Source organism: Wyeomyia smithii, chromosome 3 (assembly GCF_029784165.1).
Source record: "Wyeomyia smithii strain HCP4-BCI-WySm-NY-G18 chromosome 3, ASM2978416v1, whole genome shotgun sequence".
Classification (NCBI taxonomy): domain Eukaryota; kingdom Metazoa; phylum Arthropoda; class Insecta; order Diptera; family Culicidae; genus Wyeomyia; species Wyeomyia smithii.
Window position 1 is genome coordinate 34,262,857 of NC_073696.1, and position 19,498 is coordinate 34,282,354.

A 19,498-nucleotide genomic window follows, 5' to 3' on the forward strand; every position below is an offset into this window, starting at 1 on the left:
CGAGTGCTTTGAGCATGATTAAACTTTCATTGGCGGGTTCTTGGCTTAATATAAATTAGGCACATAGAAGCAAATATGACAACACGACTTTAGGAAGGTGGTTCTATTTTTATGGAAAGATCGTATAAATTATTAATAAACAACAAGGAAAACCCAGTTTTTCTAGTTGGTTATTCGTATCCAAATTAAAAACATAAAATGTTGATGTTTCGAACTTAAACTGAGAAATTTACTAATAGAAATTTAATTGTACATTTGCTGCGAATATTTTTAGATATTGACAAGAAGATGTATTACCAGATTTTATCGAGCAAAAGTGAGCAATTTGTGGGTTTCTTGTAATAATGTAGCGCCAAGCGTTGCCTATTATGGGTGATTTATCGTTTTTGCTAACTCTTACGAACATATTTGAATAGCGCTAGCGTACATGAAAAACCAACGTAGAAGCATTACCAGAATTCGATTAGTAAGGGTAATTCAGAGCGCACTTAAATATGCAAAACCTGCATGAACTTTGTTTTAAGTTGGATGAAATACGTCAGAGTGACAGGCATTTATTCATCTCTATGAGTAACTCTAACTCTTGGTTATTTCTCCAGCGAAAAGTGCATCGATTTTTATCGTTCTTTTAGCTGAAAGAACATGCCTCAGCAATGCATTGTCTGGTAGAGTTTTTGGAAATTGTAGGACTCCGCGTTATTTACAATCGACACGACCGCTGATATTCACTCCAGTATTTTGGAATACGCAGAGCATAATATTTATTAAAAACCTGATACATTCGAAGGCGTCGAGCTCTCTAAATACTATCCTTCAAAACAATGTAGATTGAATAGGACGTCTGCACCACCTTACCGAAGCGTTCGATATCCATGTAGCTGAACTTGGCCGCAGTCACCCCCTCCCGCTTTTGGGCTCTGAGCAGCATCATTGACAACGCTTTTTGAGTGTCGGCAGGCAGTCGATACCAATCAGTGCTGTTATAAATAGCATCAGCTACTGCAAAGCTCTACAAAGTTTTTATGAATCGTTTTACTTCCATATTTTTGAATGGTTGAATTTCTCACCTCCATAGAAAGATTAGTTGTCAAATCACAAATTTTGTATGTTTCCGCTGTCACAACTATTAACAAAACTGCTAAAGAAACGGCATTCAAATCGAGATTCTGTAAGAGAGAAGATAAATGTAACAACACACACTAGGATTGTAAATGATGACTTAATACCCACATTTCTGATATACAGAACCATCAAAGACAGAATCAGTACAAAGGCAAAAAGTTGTGAAAGCATTGGTAGGGTAACAATCCTTTCTAAATGCTCGATGCATCTGAAAGCAAAATAACAACATAACGTTACTATACAACAATAGCGCCTGAGTTGATAGATCGCACTTCAATCCGTCCAGATGCAGATCGATAACGTTGGACACTTCATGCTGCAAAGCTGCACCGGATAATCGATGAAGTTTCTCCAACCTGGTCGTTACCATTTTGAATATTAGCATTATGTAAGCAATGGGACAATAGACGACGATTCCACCCAACGTGAATGATACTGCGGTCCAGTAGTGAACGATGCCAATACAGAACTCGAATATCGCATAATGAAGCAGGTTCTTGTGGATATTCAAGCCATAGAATCTGCCAAGAACTATGGTTTTGTAGTTATTATTCTAGCATTTTACTGTGAAACCTACTCTTGTTCCATTGTAAGTATGTAATCGATGGATTCTGTGGCGTTGCGATTCCGATTAATGAAACATACCGCGACTGTCTGCAACACGGGACAAATAAAAAACACATTCACCGCAATTGTGACATAGATAGAGTACATTTTTGCACTCCTATCAACCTTGCGATTGGTTTCGTCCACCATGTTGTTCAACTCGCCATCCAAACCCGTGGCGCGAACTGAAAATACGATTGAAGCTTATTATGTTGGCACATTTTCCGTTCCACCCAATGCTTCTTACCGTTGTTGAAAACTTTTTTAAGTATTTTAACAATCTCTTCCAGTTCTGCCATTTGCCAGTAGATTATTGCCATTCGTACGTGTTGGTGGAGCTGGAAAACCAGTTCAGACAAACCGCGGATCATTAAATCGATCTGGCCACGGTAGCCCAAAAACACTTTCGGTATGACTATTATCAGCACTGACCACAGGGCCAAAATCACAAACCGAGCCTGTTGAGTGTAGGAACCTCGAAGTCCTACGATTTCCAGAACCCTTAATAGGTATGGCATTGGTGATGAAAGTTCTGTCAGCTCGAAGAACTTCATTTCAACGATAGAAATCGATACACTTTTCGCTGGAGAAATAACTCAGAGCCTGACCCACACATTACTTATAAAGACAAATAAATGCATGTCACTCTGTATTATTTCGAGCAAACTCAAATGGGATTGATGCCAAATCCGAAATGTGCTTACTGCAGTACGCTTTGAATTATTCAACTAAATAACAGTTGAGCCACATCTTTGGCTACGGTAAATGGATTGTCATCTACCTACCCTAGTACTACTCAAACCTGCTCATAGTAATTAGGAAAAATGATAAATTACCCATGATAAGCAGCGATTAAAATCAATATCCACAATTACTGCTGTTACTTTTCTTTGAAGGGATGTTGCTTAGCATGACATAACAAGAATATTGGAAAATTAAACTTTTTCCTGTTCATACTTCATCACTTTTTTGAACTTTGGCGTCTCTGATATTTTTGTCACTTTCAACGTTCCTAAGAACCAGGAAGGAAGTTCCAAAGAACTTCCTATTTTAATTTTTTTCATCTATCATTTTGGATTTGGCTGAAACATTGCACAAATGTTCCTATGGACTAAAGGTGTCATATTGTGCTATTAATATTTTTTTTTGATCACGATTAATTTTTGAAAAGGGTTTCAAGTAAAAATGGTATCGAATATAACAAAGTTTTCTAGGGCCAAAACGGTTGGTCTGATCGGTCTGTCATCCTTGGAAAAGTTGTAGAGCTTTGTGCCGAAATATTTACTAGAATAACTTTGTCTTTTCGAAAAAATATAAACCGCGAAGAAAGAGTTTTTCAAGGCAAAATGTGAAAACAAATTAAGAGCATTGATCAGGTAGTCTGACCGATGTTGCACTCTGCGATTGGTTGAACAAGCAAAATTGCAAATTGACCTGGATGAACGGTTCCGGGGACTATATAAAATTATATGCTCATTTTACAATTTTCATTGGTTCACAATACTTTTATCACTGGCCAATAGCAATCGGGGTTAAAATCCCACAAAAAAAAGTAAAAAACTGAAAGTGAAGGTGAAAAAATCAGAAGGCCTGTATCGCTGCTGCTAATGCTATTCGCTGCCACAGCTCCTGCAGTTAAGGGAGAACTACTGTTGTCGCTGTCTAGAACTAATATGAGCAGCTCCGGCTTAAATAGGCTTTTATATAGGCCAAATAAACACATCTCAAATTATTACTTCTATAATTCTGTCGACCGTGCTTGGGGAAGCTAACATATACGGCCAATCAGATTGATCGGAATTTGTATTTCAACAAGGATTCACAATTTTCAATAAAATAGTTGCTTGTCAGATTAGGGCTAGACCATTTTTAAGGTTTGATTATACGATAATTTAATTTTTATGCAGATAATAAAAGCTGTATTTAAGTTGTGCTTATTACGTTCTGAGACATTAGGATGAAGTCAAATTCATAACTGTTCCAACAACATTTTAAAACGTATATTAATTCCAAAGGAAATATAAACTCTTTGATTAGGTATTTTATTTATCCTGAAAAGGACAATTTGCTGTTTAACTCAATATCGGACAAGATGCCGATCACATCTTTGCGTTATCACTGACAGTGAGAATAAGGTATTCCTTGTGACACAGAGTGTGAAGCTGTTACACTCAAAACTAGACGGCTCATGTATTTTGAACGCTAGCTTTCCAGAACGTTGGTGTGTAGTCAAAATGAGGCCACTTTTCGTTGAATGCATTTACTACTGACCGCTATCGTACGGAGACAGCATTTCATTAAAAGAAGTGCCACTGTATCAGCTGGCTCTGCTACAATCGATGCTGATACCCGCTGCAACTGCTGCCGCTATCAGCTGCCACAGCTGTGGCCGCTATCCGCTCCCATTGATATCCGCTGAACTGCTGCTGCTGCTAAGTAAGAACTGCTGTTGTCGCTTATATAGGCCAAATAGTACATTTCAAATTACTAGCTCTATAATTCTGTCGACTGTGGTTGGGAAGCAACCATATAACGATCAATCCGAGGTTGAATTTTGCGTTTTGACAAGGCTCAACAATTTTCAATAGTACAACAGCTCAAACAATAAAATTACAATTTTCTGCATTTGGGAAGATTTTTAGAAGATTTTCCAATCTATTGCTGCAATAATGAAGGATATCCATCGAAAACTAACCGATTAATTAGCATTTGAGATTGGACATATTTTTCACTTTTTCCGGTTTTAGATTTTCATTTCACATCCCTGTGTAGCCGATTATGTATCCGAACTTCTTGACGAAGTTCTACGTCATAAGTGCCTGGCTAACAAGGACATACAAGTCAGGAAGCGACAGCCCCGTACACTGGTCTAGGAGCTGTAGGCAACGATGCAGCGGGAGCGGCCCAAATAGATTAAATCGATTTTCCCGGTGAATCGCGGACGCGGCGGTGGTGATGGACGACGAGACCTATCTTACCTTGGATGGCAACGACTGGCAGGGCACTTCGTAATTTACTTTCCTCACTAAGGAAGTGAGTTCCGGGGTGAAACTCATTTCACTCACCACGTTCCCCAAGAAGGTGTTGCTGTGGGCTGACAATCAGCGAGAAGGGGATGTCAAAGCCGCTCTTCTTTCGTTTCGGGCTGGTCGTGAATGGGGAAATTTATAGTACAAAGTGTCTGCCGGAAGTTGCGTCGTTCATCAGGAAATACCATAAAGGCGAAGACGCGGTTTCTGGCCGAATCCGGCTTAGGGGCCATCCACATACCACGTGGACAGATTTTCAACAATTTTGACCCCCACCCCTCCCCCTCCGAGGACAACTGCCCATATAAATTCTTAAAAAATTGTATGGGCCGTGGACATTAGCCAACCCCCCCCCCGCCAAAGCTGTCCACGTGGTATGTGGATGGCCCCTTACTACTTGAAACGAATATTGAAGTGGTACCTAAACGGTGAACCCACCCAACGTTCTCTAGCTGCGTTCCATCGAGAATTTCTGGGCAAACCTGAAGCGTAAGATCTATTCCAACAATTTTGCAGCGAAAACTCAAGAGGAATTGATAAATAAAACGAAGAAAGGACTCGAAATCATGCCTTCGCGCTTGTTTTCGACCGCCATGGCGAATGTTTCGGTTAACTGCCGAAAGACAGCTTGCAAGGGAGTAGAATTTTTTGCAAGTAAACTTGCCTTCCATGGGAAATTATCACATTCAATTATCAAGCTTAATTATCTGTCTTATACACACATGCGATATCTACTCCTACAATGTCAGTGCGGTGTATAAAAAGGCGTCAGTATTTTTTATTGAGAAAGTGCTTGAATGATAACACACCATAAATTTGAAACAGTTACTGTTACTTATCTTACTGAATCCATTTCCGTACGGCCAGAGCCTCTCACAAAATATTGCAAATTTAAAATCAATAATCTCAAAAACCCAAAATCAAACATAAGACATGATACTATATACACTAGGGTGGGGCAAAGTGATCGATTTTCCAGAACCAAGTTTTTTTGGTTCCCATACGGGCTCCAAACAACTCTAAACTTACCGGAAGTCGATTGGTTTTGTCTCCGCTTGGCGCATTGCGTTTCAAACTTGTATGAAAATTTATATGGGAAAACGTACTTTTTTACATTTACCTTTCTAGAAAGTTTAATAATGATCTAATAATGCACTACATTTTGTTAAAGTATTGTATTTTAGGTGCCTAACAACTTTGCAAAAGACACTGAAGAGCTAGGATGTCTCTAAGAAGAGCTATAGTTGTTCAAAGTTGAGTATGTCGTTTAAATGCATAATGCATCAACATATTTATAGAGTCAAAACGTTTTTCTTGACTGATCTTCAATAAAGTTGTCCTTTCAAAAACAAAACAAAAAAAAAATGGTATGTGCTCAAAAAAAATAAACAATTTTTATCCTTGTGTAATCCTTTTTTGTCCGTGGGTAACAATTGATAAGAAGCTAGGTATTGGAGTGTATTATTTAAATGTGCAAAATTTCATAACAATCAGTTCAGTGGATATTGACAAGTCATCGAAACAAGAAGAAAATCGCCAGAGAATTTTGCGCGCCGTCATGAAAAATCCCACTGTGACCATGAGATGGATCGGAAGACAACTGGGAATCACCCATACAATGTGCCTCTGGTGGTAAAATCGTTTAAGGAGTTCCAGGCGACCGAGCGGCGGGCTGGAAGTGGACGAAAATTGAAAACAGCTGACGCTTTGAAGGCCCGGAAGGAGTAAGATTATTTCAAGCGTAATCCGAACCTTTCAATTCGCGAGGCGGCTTCGAAGGCAAAGTGTTCCGCCTGGTACGTTCAGCAAACCATGAAACGAGCTGGCTTTTGTTTATACAAGATCCGAAAGGCACCGAACCGGTGCGATCAACAAAACATGGCGGCCAAATCCTGCGTAAAGAAGCAGTATCGAGAGAGGTTAACGAAACCGATGTGTGTGGTTATGGATGACGAAACTTCCATCAAGGCAGACGCAAAGCAGATACCGGAGCTACGTTGCCAATTCACGGTTTGATGTTCCGGAAGACATAAGAAAGAAAAAAAAAGATAAATTCGCCTAAAAATACTTGCTCTGGTAGGCCATATGACAATGCGGTAAACTGAGTAAACCGTACATCACAACGGGTACAACGAAAGGCGCCTGTTGAGCTTCCCGCGGGCCCATGGAGACGAGACATTATTTTGGCCGGACCTGTCATCATGCCATTACGCGCGATTGATGGTGTATTGGACCAGAGATAATAACGTTGTTTTTGTACCAAAAACCGCCAATCTCCCAAATTCACCAGAGATTCGTCCGGTGGAAAGATTTGGGACACAATAGTCAAAGTCTGAAAATCGTCCAAGGTACTTGAGAACGAGTTGGAGTTGAAGAAAGAATGAATAAAAGTGACCAAAAAGGTCGGCTCCACCATTGCAAAAAATGCAATGAGGGGTCTTAAGGAAAAGGTGCTAGCTTTTAGCGATGAAAGGAAAATTGAATAAAGTAATTATGCCGGAACATAATCCATATGTATTAGTTCATTCCCTGAAAGTTACAGGAAAATTCGACTTAAAATAAATTTTTGGTGAACACTTTTGTGAGGTGGGAAGTACAGGCCCTAATATTATTTCAACCGTTCGCTTAAAATAACAACAAATATCTCAAACGTTCTTGACTTGATGAGTTTTGTTGATTTTTTGTCTTTTGATATCAAAAAAGAATTTTGTCCTCAAAAATATAAGGTTTCCCGGTTTTTAATCCCTTAAGGACCCTAAGGTTTTGGGCAAAAATTTTTTATGTGTATTCGTGTATTGTGTATTTTTTGAGGTTGTTTAGATGTACTTAAAAAATACTTAAGAAAATAACATTACAAGATGTAGTTTTGCTGAAATTTTATGGATAGTATTTTTCCCACTAATCAATAAAGGTAACACAAATTGTAGATGAGTTTATAACTAGACATTTTTTACTTATATATTTATTTTAATAAACCAACGAGCAAATAAAAAAAAAACAGTTTTGGATGGAACGGTGTCTGAAGTATCATTACCATGGCATTTTGAACTTCCACTATAGCCATCCCATTTTTAACATCTTGAGTACTACAATAGTTCTAATTAATGGACGCAGTAGTCTAGTTCCACTACAAATAAAAAAAAACATCTTGAGTGATAAACTGCTAATCTTCCTCTTCTAATAAATGTACATCTTCCTCATCACTGTTGTATGCCATCAGTGACTGTAATACCTCATCTCATCTCTTACGTAAAATTCCCTGGCTTCACTCCTAACCATTTCTGAAACATAAAACTTATTGTCAACAAATATTTTACTTAACCCTCTAGTACCCAAATTAATTTTCAGACGGTCTTCGTAAAAATCACTATGAAGCTTTATAAACATTTTTTAAGTTCTTATTGAAGCTTTTTAGAGGTTCAACTGAAGACCTTCTAAAGGCGGCACTGGGCACTAGAGGGTTAAGGACCACAGGGAATCATTTTTGCCAAAACTTTTTTTGTTCGAATAAAGTATTAATTATTATCTAATCAAGAATGTTTTTTTTTTTTGAAGAATGAACGCAATCTGGCTAATCGAATAACATAAAATACGTAGAAAAACGAAAAAAAAAAAAATTTAATACACGACACAATCGACTGAACAATTAACTGAGTACAACTCGCGTCAGTTTCATATTTCGCACCGTTTTTATTTGACAGTTTATTTATCTTCTTTTACACTCCTAATGGCGCCATTGCGTTCGGCACCAGCTCTATTTTGACATTATATATAAAAATTACACAAAACATTGAAGTAAAGAAAATCATCAATTCAAAGTTTGGGAGAAATCCTTCCCTTGGTCCTTAAGGGATTAAAATTTAAAGGGGTTAAAGGGGTTTGCATTGACATTTACGGGATGATTTCAATACTCTTCTTATTCTCCGCTTCTAGACTGACCAGACGTATCATTTTTTCGATCATTACAAAGCTTCAACGAATACAGAGCCCGTGATAGTTTCGAACCATTGGGTTCACATATTTTATGAAACGGAAAGTATGTTTAGCTACCAGGATTTCGTGGTAGTATCGCGCTACGGGAAAGGACTCTGTCGTAAACGGCAGGTTATCTGATTGAAAGACGCGATTGAAATTTGAAACCATAAGAGCCGTGATATTAGTTAAACATATCCACAGGTGTCCCGTTTTTTTGAACCCATTTGTTCCGAGAAAATCTGGTCAGCCTATCCGCTCCGCACACACTGCAAGTGAGCAAACAAGTTTCAACAAGTTAATGACACACGCTACCGGCACACTCCGGTCAAAATTACTAACATGTCCGGACATGTTCAGCAATGTTCTACAGTGCTGCGGTCCACCGGTTGGTTTATGTCGAACGCTGTGATAGAATGAGTCGCCTGCTCAGCCTAAAATCAGCTGCTGTTTCTGAAACAACAAAAAATTAAAGTGATGACGATGAACATTGCAAAATTGAGAATCAAATGGCAGCAGCGTTGCCATCTTAGTGGTAATGTAAAAAATATATTGTGATAGTAATAAGTTTTGTTCAGTGGTGGGCACCATTCCGCTAATTCGCTAATCGCTAATTAGCGACGCTAATATTCAGTTAGCGGTTTAGCGATTTCGCTAATTTTTGAGCTGGTTAGCGAAACTGTTAGCGTCGCTAAAATTTTGGCCTTCGAATCGCTAATCGCTAATTCGCTAAATTTTGTAGAAAAGCGACGATATAACTATTTAGAAAAAACTGTGAATTGCTGATGGCGTACGTAAATAGCTTCGAAAGATGAACATACTTTACTAAAGTTACTTTTGGAACGAATATTTCATTCAAACAACGTTCAATTGTCTCAATTGTCTAGAGTTCCTTTCTTTACGACACAAGTGCAAGTCAGTCTTTTTACCCTAGAATGGAGTTCCAGTCAGTGATGCCACATATACAGATTTATCTGTATTTATACAGATTTTTTACGTATTTTTTTTGCTGATATCTGTATATACAGATTACAGATTTTCTGGAAATGATACAGATTCATACAGATTTTTTAAATTTCATTAGGTCGCAAATAAAACTGTTTGATATAGTTGAAAAACAAAATGAACTCAGACGCTGTTGAGCGTGTCGAAGGTTCTATTATATGCTACGCGTAAGCATGTGCATGAATGAATCACGGGTTATCTGTTAAACAATCCATATTGTATATTTTTCTCGAGAAGGATATGTCCAGTACATACACTCAAAAAAAAAAGCGTTATTGCTATGAGGGAACTACTATAGAATGGTGCAATAGATAAAATCTTTTAGAATTTACTCTTCGTCAAACATAGGAAGCATCATTTGCACCATATGCAGTCGATACGATACGAACAAATAGCATGCAAGTCTATCACACATAACTCTAATGTTTCGTTGGTTTTAACTCTTTTAATATGGCATCATATCATGTATAGTGAAAAGATTTACATTATAAGTCATATTAAACTTGAAGGCGAACAAAAAAGGTTATACGAAGTATGGTATATATAATTGAATCGAACATTATTCAAAAAATAAAATTAAATATAAAAAGCATATGTTAGAAATGATAATATAATATAATTTAATTTATTTTTATTTGAATTATTATTTGGAAATCTACTGCTATTTAATACATTATTTTATATTGCATCTGTTTTGTTTGAATTATGCTTAACATCCATATGTTATTATAGTCCATTGAATCGTTTCACCCTTAAAGTATTTTAAAATATCTACCAGATGTTTCTCCCGAACAACTTTGTGTTATGTTACACCCTGCTACAGCCGCAACATTTGAGGTTTGGCAATCCGCGTTGTCAGTGTAACTAATAACTACTCTTTGATCTGGGATATCACTGCTATCCGCTTCGTTCACCAAGTCTGTTTGGCTGTGTATATCTACAATACAATCATCACCTGAAATTCGAGAAAAATCATCAGCTTTCCTCTACAGACCGAGCATCGTTTTCTCTAAGTAATAACCAGAAATGACAATTACCTTTATTAGTATTTCTATCGCCACTTTGCGTTTCCTTAAATGCTCCCTGCGCTTGTAAACTCGACTGGTCAAAACCGTTACTGAGGCTTGCGAAGTTATCACTCACAGCTTTGTTGTCTCCTATATACGCGACACTTTCGGGTGAATATTCTTTTTCGATTGCATCAATTTCTTCGAGTCGAGAATACCCTAGAATAAAAATACAATCAGGTTACGTCTCGTTTTCATCCTAATATTATGTCAGAATATGTAGAATTTAAAGTAAAGCCATCGAGCGGTATGTACTTGCTCATGGTTGAACTTCATGATGACTTTTTCAATAATTGAATTATATTCTATATCAAAATCGAAATACAAAATCATACCTTTACACCTCGCCAGCTTACAAGTCTTCTATAAATTTCTTCTTGATCCCAGTTAATTTGAGAACGACCCAAAATGTCATTTAACTCATCCGGCGAGATGCTTTGCAAATCCTGAATGCCAAGGTGAAAGTCTGCAAAGCAGAAAAAAGATAAGCTACCGTCTTCGATCTGTAAAGAAATCTTTACCTTTCCACAAGTTGAAAAATTCTAACGGTAAATCTAGGTCCTTCAATATTACTGGAACAAGATCATGGGACTTCTATTTATATAATTCACTGAAATATGTTTCGTAAATTTCAGGAGCAATACCACCATTAGAAAATTTATCGATGATTTCAACTGCCGATAATAATATCAAAGTTTTAATATCTGAAAGAAACTTTCTAATTATTTATTTACAATGCAAAACCCATTACTTACCGAGGAATATTTCACAAAATTTCTCCGGTATATCTAGTTCTGAAAACAAGATTGATAAATCAGAAAGTGCTCGGACTGTTTCATCGGCCATCTTGAGAAATAAGAGAAGGTATGGCAAACTTCAATTCTGCTTCATCGCCCCCATAAAAAATATATGGGAACATAATATACAGAATGAGAAACGAAATGAATCTTAACAATGGGTAATATACTATCAATAGGTGTTACACATACGTTTAAAGTTCTTGCGTCAATTGCAAAGATTCATGATGATTTTCACATTGATGTCATGAATTTTTCTGCATAAATTATATATTTACATTTAGATGCAGATTAAGCCAACGAGTTGATTTAAAACTAATATTATTGATGAATAATTATTATGATTGATTTATTTTTGCGAATTTGGATTGCACTAATACATTTGGATTGCACTAATACATTGAGCAGATTTTTATACAGACTTTTTGAAATCTTACCAAGGTGGCAAGATTTTTTGTGCTTCAAAATACAGATGAAAATGTGGCATCACCGGTTTCAGTCATCGTACAAGCCACTTAGCATTATTCAGAACAAGCTCAAGGTCTAGATAGAATTTTCGGCAATCAAGAACTTTTGTATTTCGGCTTGAAATTATGACAACTTTGGTTTTACCTTTTCGATTCAGATAATAATTGAATTTTTATGAAAATATTCCAAGGTATTTATTTTTTATGCAAGCTGAATAACTTTTGTTACTCCTTGTTATTCAAAATCAAATATGAACACCGTATTGTGAACCTCTTACTGTAAATAGCTCTCAAAAGTATTTGTTTCCGTTTGTTTTACCACAAAAGATCAAAGTGGTCCAAATCTTACGAAACACGAGCAATAAATATAGCGATATGACTATTTATATATTAATAAGTTAGCGATTAGCGATTAGCGAAAATTCCGCTAATGTGGGTTTAGCGGTTAGCGATTAGCGATTATCGAGCTAAACTTTCCGGTTAGCGACTTAGCGATTAGCGTCGCTAAATTTTCGGTGAGCTGTGCCCACCACTGGCATTTGTATCCACACCACGTGTTATGAATTAATTGATACCACTGAAACCTCAATCTCTGGGTTTCTGGTCATCGAAAAACAATCAAGGTTGGTCAAACACAGTGATCTTTCAATGCACTTGGTTGATATTTCCTTGATCAGTTTGCCTGTCGTTCAGCGTAGCCTCCTCAGCTGTTGTGCCTGCATTGCAGCAGACCGGTTGACAGTTATCTAAGTAACAACGCTGAAGAAGTTGCATTGCTTCCGAGAGCTTGTTGTATTGCACGGTACATGCTGTCGAATTTTGTTGGTCCGGAAGGTCATTTAGACTGCGGCAGCTGGTTGTCCTGTGTTGCTACCCGAGCAATGTAAGGGCGCAAATCTTAAACAATTTCAGTTTTCTACGTTCTCACACCCAAATTCGACCGAAACAAAAATAACCAACGTAACGAATCTCGTTTCCTCACCAACGTCGGGAACCAACCGTACACTTCTCCAGTAAATATGTTCATGCAGCATTGCATGTTGGTTTGTGATTCCTCCAACAGACTTGCTACTACGAACATTGCACTGCGAGAATAACCCAGCAAAATGGTTTCACCCGCTCTGATGCACCTTTCCGCTGGCGTTATTGTTACCATTGCCTTCAAGCGAAAAATATAACGGCCCTTTTGGGTGTTTATTTTGTAGCATTCAGTAGAAGCTGTATTCAACCAGAACGTTCCATAAAATTGCTCCCATTTTAGCTGGGCTATGGCTTGGTAATTCGACGAAGTTTTCACCAAATTAACAAACAGTTTACAACGGGAGAATTTCGCAATTACAGGTGCAACACCAAAGACAGAGTATAATTGTGATGGGAATGTCGATTTAGAAAAATTAAATCCATTCGTTGGCTGCAAACACTACAAATTAATGAGTAGAGTTTATGTTGCTTGTGGTATACAGATATTAACATTTTGAACAAAAGCTCCGATTCACGCCCGTACCTAATACGTGATAACCTAAATCAGCGGTTCTCAACCTGTGGTACGCGTACCCCTGGGGGTACTCGAAAGCCTTCAGGGAGTACGCGAAAGTAAAATCAGTAATGGCGGACATATCAATTTTTCTCTAAAATACTTCATTTGTTTTTCAATCTTGCTCTTTAAACATGACTGTAGCAATCAAATAAACCATAGTTCAATTTGAAACCTGAACAAGACTATTACAACATGATCTACCACTAATCTCTCCCACTCTGCGAAAACATTCCAAGCCAGGGGGTACAATCGATAAGAAAAATAGCACCAAGGGGTACGCGAACAAGAAAAGGTTGAGAACCGCTGACCTAAATGAAAGGTACGAGGAGAATGGTATGAGTTCCCTGCTAACTAGCAATTCACTAGAATCGACAAAACAAAGTCCCCAGCATACACCGAGCTGGACCTCCAGCAGCCTATACTGGCATTCCGATAGAAAACTGCTACAATGTGTCGATGATAGATTCTGGCCAGGCATTCCCCTAATTGAACGCGCCAAACGCTAATCTATTATGTGCATGTTTAATATGAACGTGTGGTTCACTGTTCGGTGCTTGCAGCGCAGTCCTGTTCATTTGGCACCGCTTCTATCGAAAGGATCGTGAATAATATCAGCCGTCCGTCGTGTGGGCATAGCAAACTGTGTGCGATATTTACCTCCTGGTAGGTAAGACCACCGTATTCGGAAAATTCTGGGGGAGCATAGCATCGTTGATGTGTTACAGAATAATTTGCAACATTAAACCATTCACACAAACTGATATTTAAGCAAGCAATAATAAGAGTGAATGAATACAATTGAAATCGAAAATATCCAGTTTCATTTTATTGAACATGTTACAATACGAACTCTGCCCTTTAAATTTTACCCCAATTCAAAGTGTTAAGCGATTCAAATTCCAAATAACAACAATGATATGCTGCTTCGCAATTTTTAACGGAAAATACCTTCACTGGGCACTTTTCTTTTAATTGACCGCTTTTGAATCTGTTTTCACATAAATATAAAACTGTTTATACAGATGATGTATCTCACCATAACTAGTTTTTTTCTGGAAATATTCAAATATAACTTCTCAGAAAACGACCGGTTCTGAACTAATAAATATTACCGAGAGAGGATCATCTCATAAAACGAGAGAAGCAACCATTTAAAAACCGTTCAGAATTGAGCGTAACGAGAATATAAAAACGTCTAGCGATAACCAAGCCCAGTTAGACGACGCGGAATGGGGGAAAATTTCTCAATCTGATAGCACTCGTTTCGAACCAGACAATGCCGCACTCACTGCTATGATTTATGGCGAGAAAAGTTTGCATGCATAAATGGTTTATTTATTTGCGCTCTGCATTTCGGCAAATGCTTCCGCAAAAGGTATCTTCCTTGTTGGCAAACGGAATGCGACCAGGCTCGACTGCTGCTAGTCTTGCTTTCTCCATATGTTCGGTCATGCTCCAGAATACATCAGGAGTGCAATTATCATGCTGGCAAAGAATTTGTACTCCTAAATCCCGGCTTGCGGCAGCAGTGACCATCATTTGCAATTCAGTTTGGTTCGGTTCGGACTCCTTTTGTTTGTCGGCACAGCCCATGAAGCGGCAGATTTCAAGAATGTGCGTTGCATACACTCGGTTGCATTTGTAGTTGGCCTAAATTTGAGCCCCACAATCTGCGTGCTGTGATTTGGCAGATGGCAAATGTTTTCCCGGGAGGCGAATTAAGCAACCAACACGAGATTCGTTATTATATGCGACTTAAACGAATTATTTAATTAAAGTTAGCAAGACGCTGTAAGCATGGTCACAATTTTGAAGATAATCAGACGCGGTTGAAACAGTTATCATCATGATTTCATTTCAATAAAAAGATGAAGAGGTTGTTTATAAGCTACGTCCGCAGAGTTAACGTAGAATACGACAGCCTGTCTTATGTCAATGTATCTCTTGGAATAGGATTGGGAATACACTCAATTGGGGTTAATTAATTTAATGGTCGCTCTGCTCCAGATGTCGTTTACCTCTACAGCCGGCACCCGTAACGACAATGAACAACATCAGAAGCCATGTGCAGCTATGCGGTTTCACTTGCTGCCGTATCCAAAACAAGAATGAAATTGAATTGTTTTGAGGCTGTCTTTCGTATCTAATTGCATTGAGATATCTTAATTTAAGCAGTGGTTACGAAGAGGCTATAGACGAGGGCAAATGGTGCATTCTATAGTGTAACAGCTCAAATAACAATTTTCTGAATTCTACGATAGCGTAGAGACTTGAGCGAAAAATTATGTGATTCAGGCTGACCAGCTCAAATATTCTTCAGCTAAACATTGAGGCTTAGCTGAAGTCAAAAATTTTTTTATTTAGTTCTTAATGATTTACAGTGATTATTAAATTTTACATGAGGTGATTTATTTGCAATTATATATGAAAATTTTATCGCTATACTACTGGCCACACACGCTATATAGCAAGCCACGCACACATGCCATAAACATGCACAGATATATTCACTTCTGTTCGAGCGTCTTGATAGAAAATTAGATGTCGCAGAAAGTTTAGAAATTTTCCTTAACAGAGATCAGGGTAATCATTTCTCTTGGCTTTTTAAATTTCTACCGAAAACTCCCCGACAAGGCATGGATCACCAGGCCGCACATTTCTCTACCTAACTCAAGTTGTTTACGTTCTCTGAGTTAAAATTTGCCCCATTCGTTTGCCTACTTAGATATAAAATTCTTGGGGTTTCGCTATTTTCTCCACTGTCCAAATAAGCACTGACGACGGCACTATGTAAGTGTTGAAATACGCATCTGCATGTGAAAAGTGAAAAGTGCTAGAATTAAATAGTGAAAGCGAATAAAAAGTGTAAAGTGAAATGCACAGATAGCCACGCACGCTATATTGCAAGCCACACACGCTATAGACATGCACAGACACGCTATATATGCACACGCTATATAGCAAATTACGCACGTTATATAGTAAGCCACACATGCTATAAACATGCACACACGCGCTACAGACATAAACATACACACATGCTATATAGCTGTCTCGCTATAAACATACACACACTATACAGCTAGCTACGCACGTTGTATAGCAAGCCACGCACGATAGCCACATGCCAAATAGGAAGCCATGCACGCTAGCCACACATGCTATAGCCATACACGCTAGCCACGCACGCTATATAGCAAGCCACACACGCTATACAGTAAGCCACGCACGTTATATAACAAGTCACGCATGCTATAAAGCAAGCCACGCACGCTAGCCACACGCTAAATAGGAAGCCACACACGCTAATAGCAAGCCACGCACGCTAGCCACACGCTGTGTAGCAAGCCACGCACGCTAGCCACACACGCTATATACCAAGCCACACACGCTATACAGCAAACCCTGCAAGTTATATAGAAAGCCACACACGCTAGTCACACACCTCATACAGCTAGCGACACACGCTATGAATATTCACACGTTATATGCACACACCCTATATATACATACGCTGTATGATGGTGGCTTCTTAAACCACCTGGCGGTGCGAGTGTCTTTCAGTTTCAGGTTGTATTCACCCAACGATATCTGAATTGGATTACCGCTGGTGGGGTCCAACTCACATCGAAGGGAAGCCGAACTGAAAGAGGTAGGAACTGCAGCTAACCACTACCACCGCCGTTGGTGCCTGCTGCTGATCCACGCTGCCTTCGCCTACTGCCATCGGTGTTGATGTCCGCTGCTGCTGTCTGCTGTTAGTAAACTGATTTGCTTGAGGAGAAACAGTCTCTTATATAGCCCAAAAAGTGCATTCCTGGCTAACTAGCTACTCCATTCTGTCGTCCTTTTTAGGGAAAGATAGCAAGCGACCAATCAAAAGTCGATATTTGCGTTTCGACATTGTTCAACAATTTTCAATAGTACAAAAGTTTGAACAATCAGATTACAGTTTTCTGCATTTGGACGGGTGCTCAAATGATTTTCCAATCGATTGCTGCCAAAATGACAGAAATCGGTTGGAAACTGACTGAGTTTAAAACGTTTGAAATTGGACAATTTTTGTGACGCTCGCGATGTTCTCGGTTTTGAAATTGGATCCCTGTATTGAAGTTGGGTCTCTGTACATGCTGCCGTAAGACGTATTCTACGTCAAAATAAAGAGTATCAGGCGAGCTTTAGAGTCTATTCTTGAACACTTTTTCTAGCAGGCGGCTCCCGGATATTATGACGGATCTATGATTGTTTTTTAACAGTTTAGGTGAATAATTTAGTAAATCAAACGCTTTACGTAAAGCTTGGATCACAGCATTCTGAGGATTTCTTGAATCTGTCGAGTGTTCCGCAAGGCAGTAATCTAGGACCACTGCTTTTGGTGTTGAACATAAATGATGCAACTTTAATACAGCAAGACAATACCGTAAGCTTTTTGTAGATGATGAAAAGTTGATTGAAGTAGTACGAAACATCGCGGACTGTATCGAACTCCAGCGACTAGTAGACATTTTTCACATTTTTGCCATTTTCCTAGAAAGGTATAGCAATCACTTGCAGAATAGCATTTATCACTCGACTCAGCTCGACGAGCTGAGCATTTTCTGTAAGTGTGTGTGTATGTGTGTGTGTATGTGCAGATTTTTATTCTCACTCTCTTTTCTCAGAGATGGCTGGACTGATTTTCTTAAAATTAATTGCAAATGAAAGGTCTTGTTACCCTTAAGACCCTATTCAATTCTATTGTAATCGGATTTTTAGTTTAGAGGTTATGTATCAAAATGTAAAAATCATGAAACATCATTATCTCGACTACACAACCTACACTACACTACACAACTACACAACCGATTTGAACAAAATTGGTTCCAAATGAACGGGCTTCCTAAAATACTCTTAATTTTTGAATTTTATAAAGATTGAACTTGTGGTTCAAAAGTTATGGAAAGAAACGTGTTCTGAAGACCGTTTAATCTCACTCATGTTTCTCAGAGATGGCTGAACCGATTTTCTTAAAATCAGTGTCAAAAGGAATGTCTAGTTGCCCCATAAGATCCTATTGATTTGTTTTGCAATCGGACTATTACTTTGCCCGTTATGTCAAAAAATGTGAAATCCAGCAATGAAAAGGAACACATTCCGAAAACTACTTGGACTCACTCACTTTTCTCAGAGATGGCTGACCCGATTTCCACAAAATTAGTGTCAAATGAAAGGTCTAGGTGCCTCATAATACCCTATTAAATTTTACTGCAATCGAATTGTAACTTCGTCTGTAATGTACCGAAATTTGCAAATCACGAAACTTCATTATCTCAGTAACTACACAACCGATTTGATCAATATTATTATCAGATGAGCGGGCTAGTTAAGGGTAAACTAATGGATTATGATTGAACACGTGGTTTCAAAGTTTTGCTGCCCTAAACGTTCTCATTTCATTTCATTATAATCGAACTTACGCAAACGTTATGTATTAAACTGTTAATAAAACAACGAAAGTCTATTAACTCAAAGATTACATGACTTATTGGAACATAACTAGTGTCATACGAACGAGTCATCTCTCGAACTTACAAATAACAAACTTCATAACAATTTGATATGTGGCTCAAAAGGAAAAAACATAAATTCAAAGACTAGTTAAAACTATACCTGCTTTTGTCGATATATGTGGCCTCAACATAAATTAAATGTGGTATCATACTATTTGAACGTTCCAAATTCATTGATTCCTTGCGATGTGTTTAAAGTCTGAAAATGCACGACGAGGATATGGCCGTCAAATAACAAATCGTTTGAAATGATTGATTTTATCGAAATGACAACATCCTCGACTTTTGGCTTCTGTACATCACCTTTATTCTGAATATATTCATATTGGGTGGTATTCGGTCATTTT

At 38.1% G+C, this 19,498-nt stretch overlaps 1 protein-coding gene and 1 long non-coding RNA gene across 2 annotated transcripts; both read right to left on the reverse strand.

The window, feature by feature from the left end:
* Positions 1 to 543: 543 nt before the first annotated feature.
* On the reverse strand, positions 544 to 2,282 carry LOC129732238 (uncharacterized). The gene is made up of 6 exons (XM_055692912.1): positions 1,976 to 2,282; positions 1,700 to 1,913; positions 1,395 to 1,643; positions 1,231 to 1,330; positions 1,068 to 1,166; positions 544 to 1,009 (listed from the first exon to the last, which is right to left on the reverse strand). Exons 1-6 carry the CDS (start codon positions 2,280 to 2,282, stop codon positions 800 to 802), a joined length of 1,179 nt encoding a protein of 392 aa, XP_055548887.1. The 3' UTR covers positions 544 to 799.
* An 8,116-nt stretch (positions 2,283 to 10,398) lies between these two features.
* LOC129732118 (uncharacterized) lies at positions 10,399 to 11,641 on the reverse strand. The gene is made up of 5 exons (XR_008729180.1): positions 11,557 to 11,641; positions 11,323 to 11,505; positions 11,137 to 11,267; positions 10,772 to 10,960; positions 10,399 to 10,689 (listed from the first exon to the last, which is right to left on the reverse strand). It is a non-coding gene; the product is annotated as an uncharacterized LOC129732118 (long non-coding RNA).
* Positions 11,642 to 19,498: the final 7,857 nt, after the last annotated feature.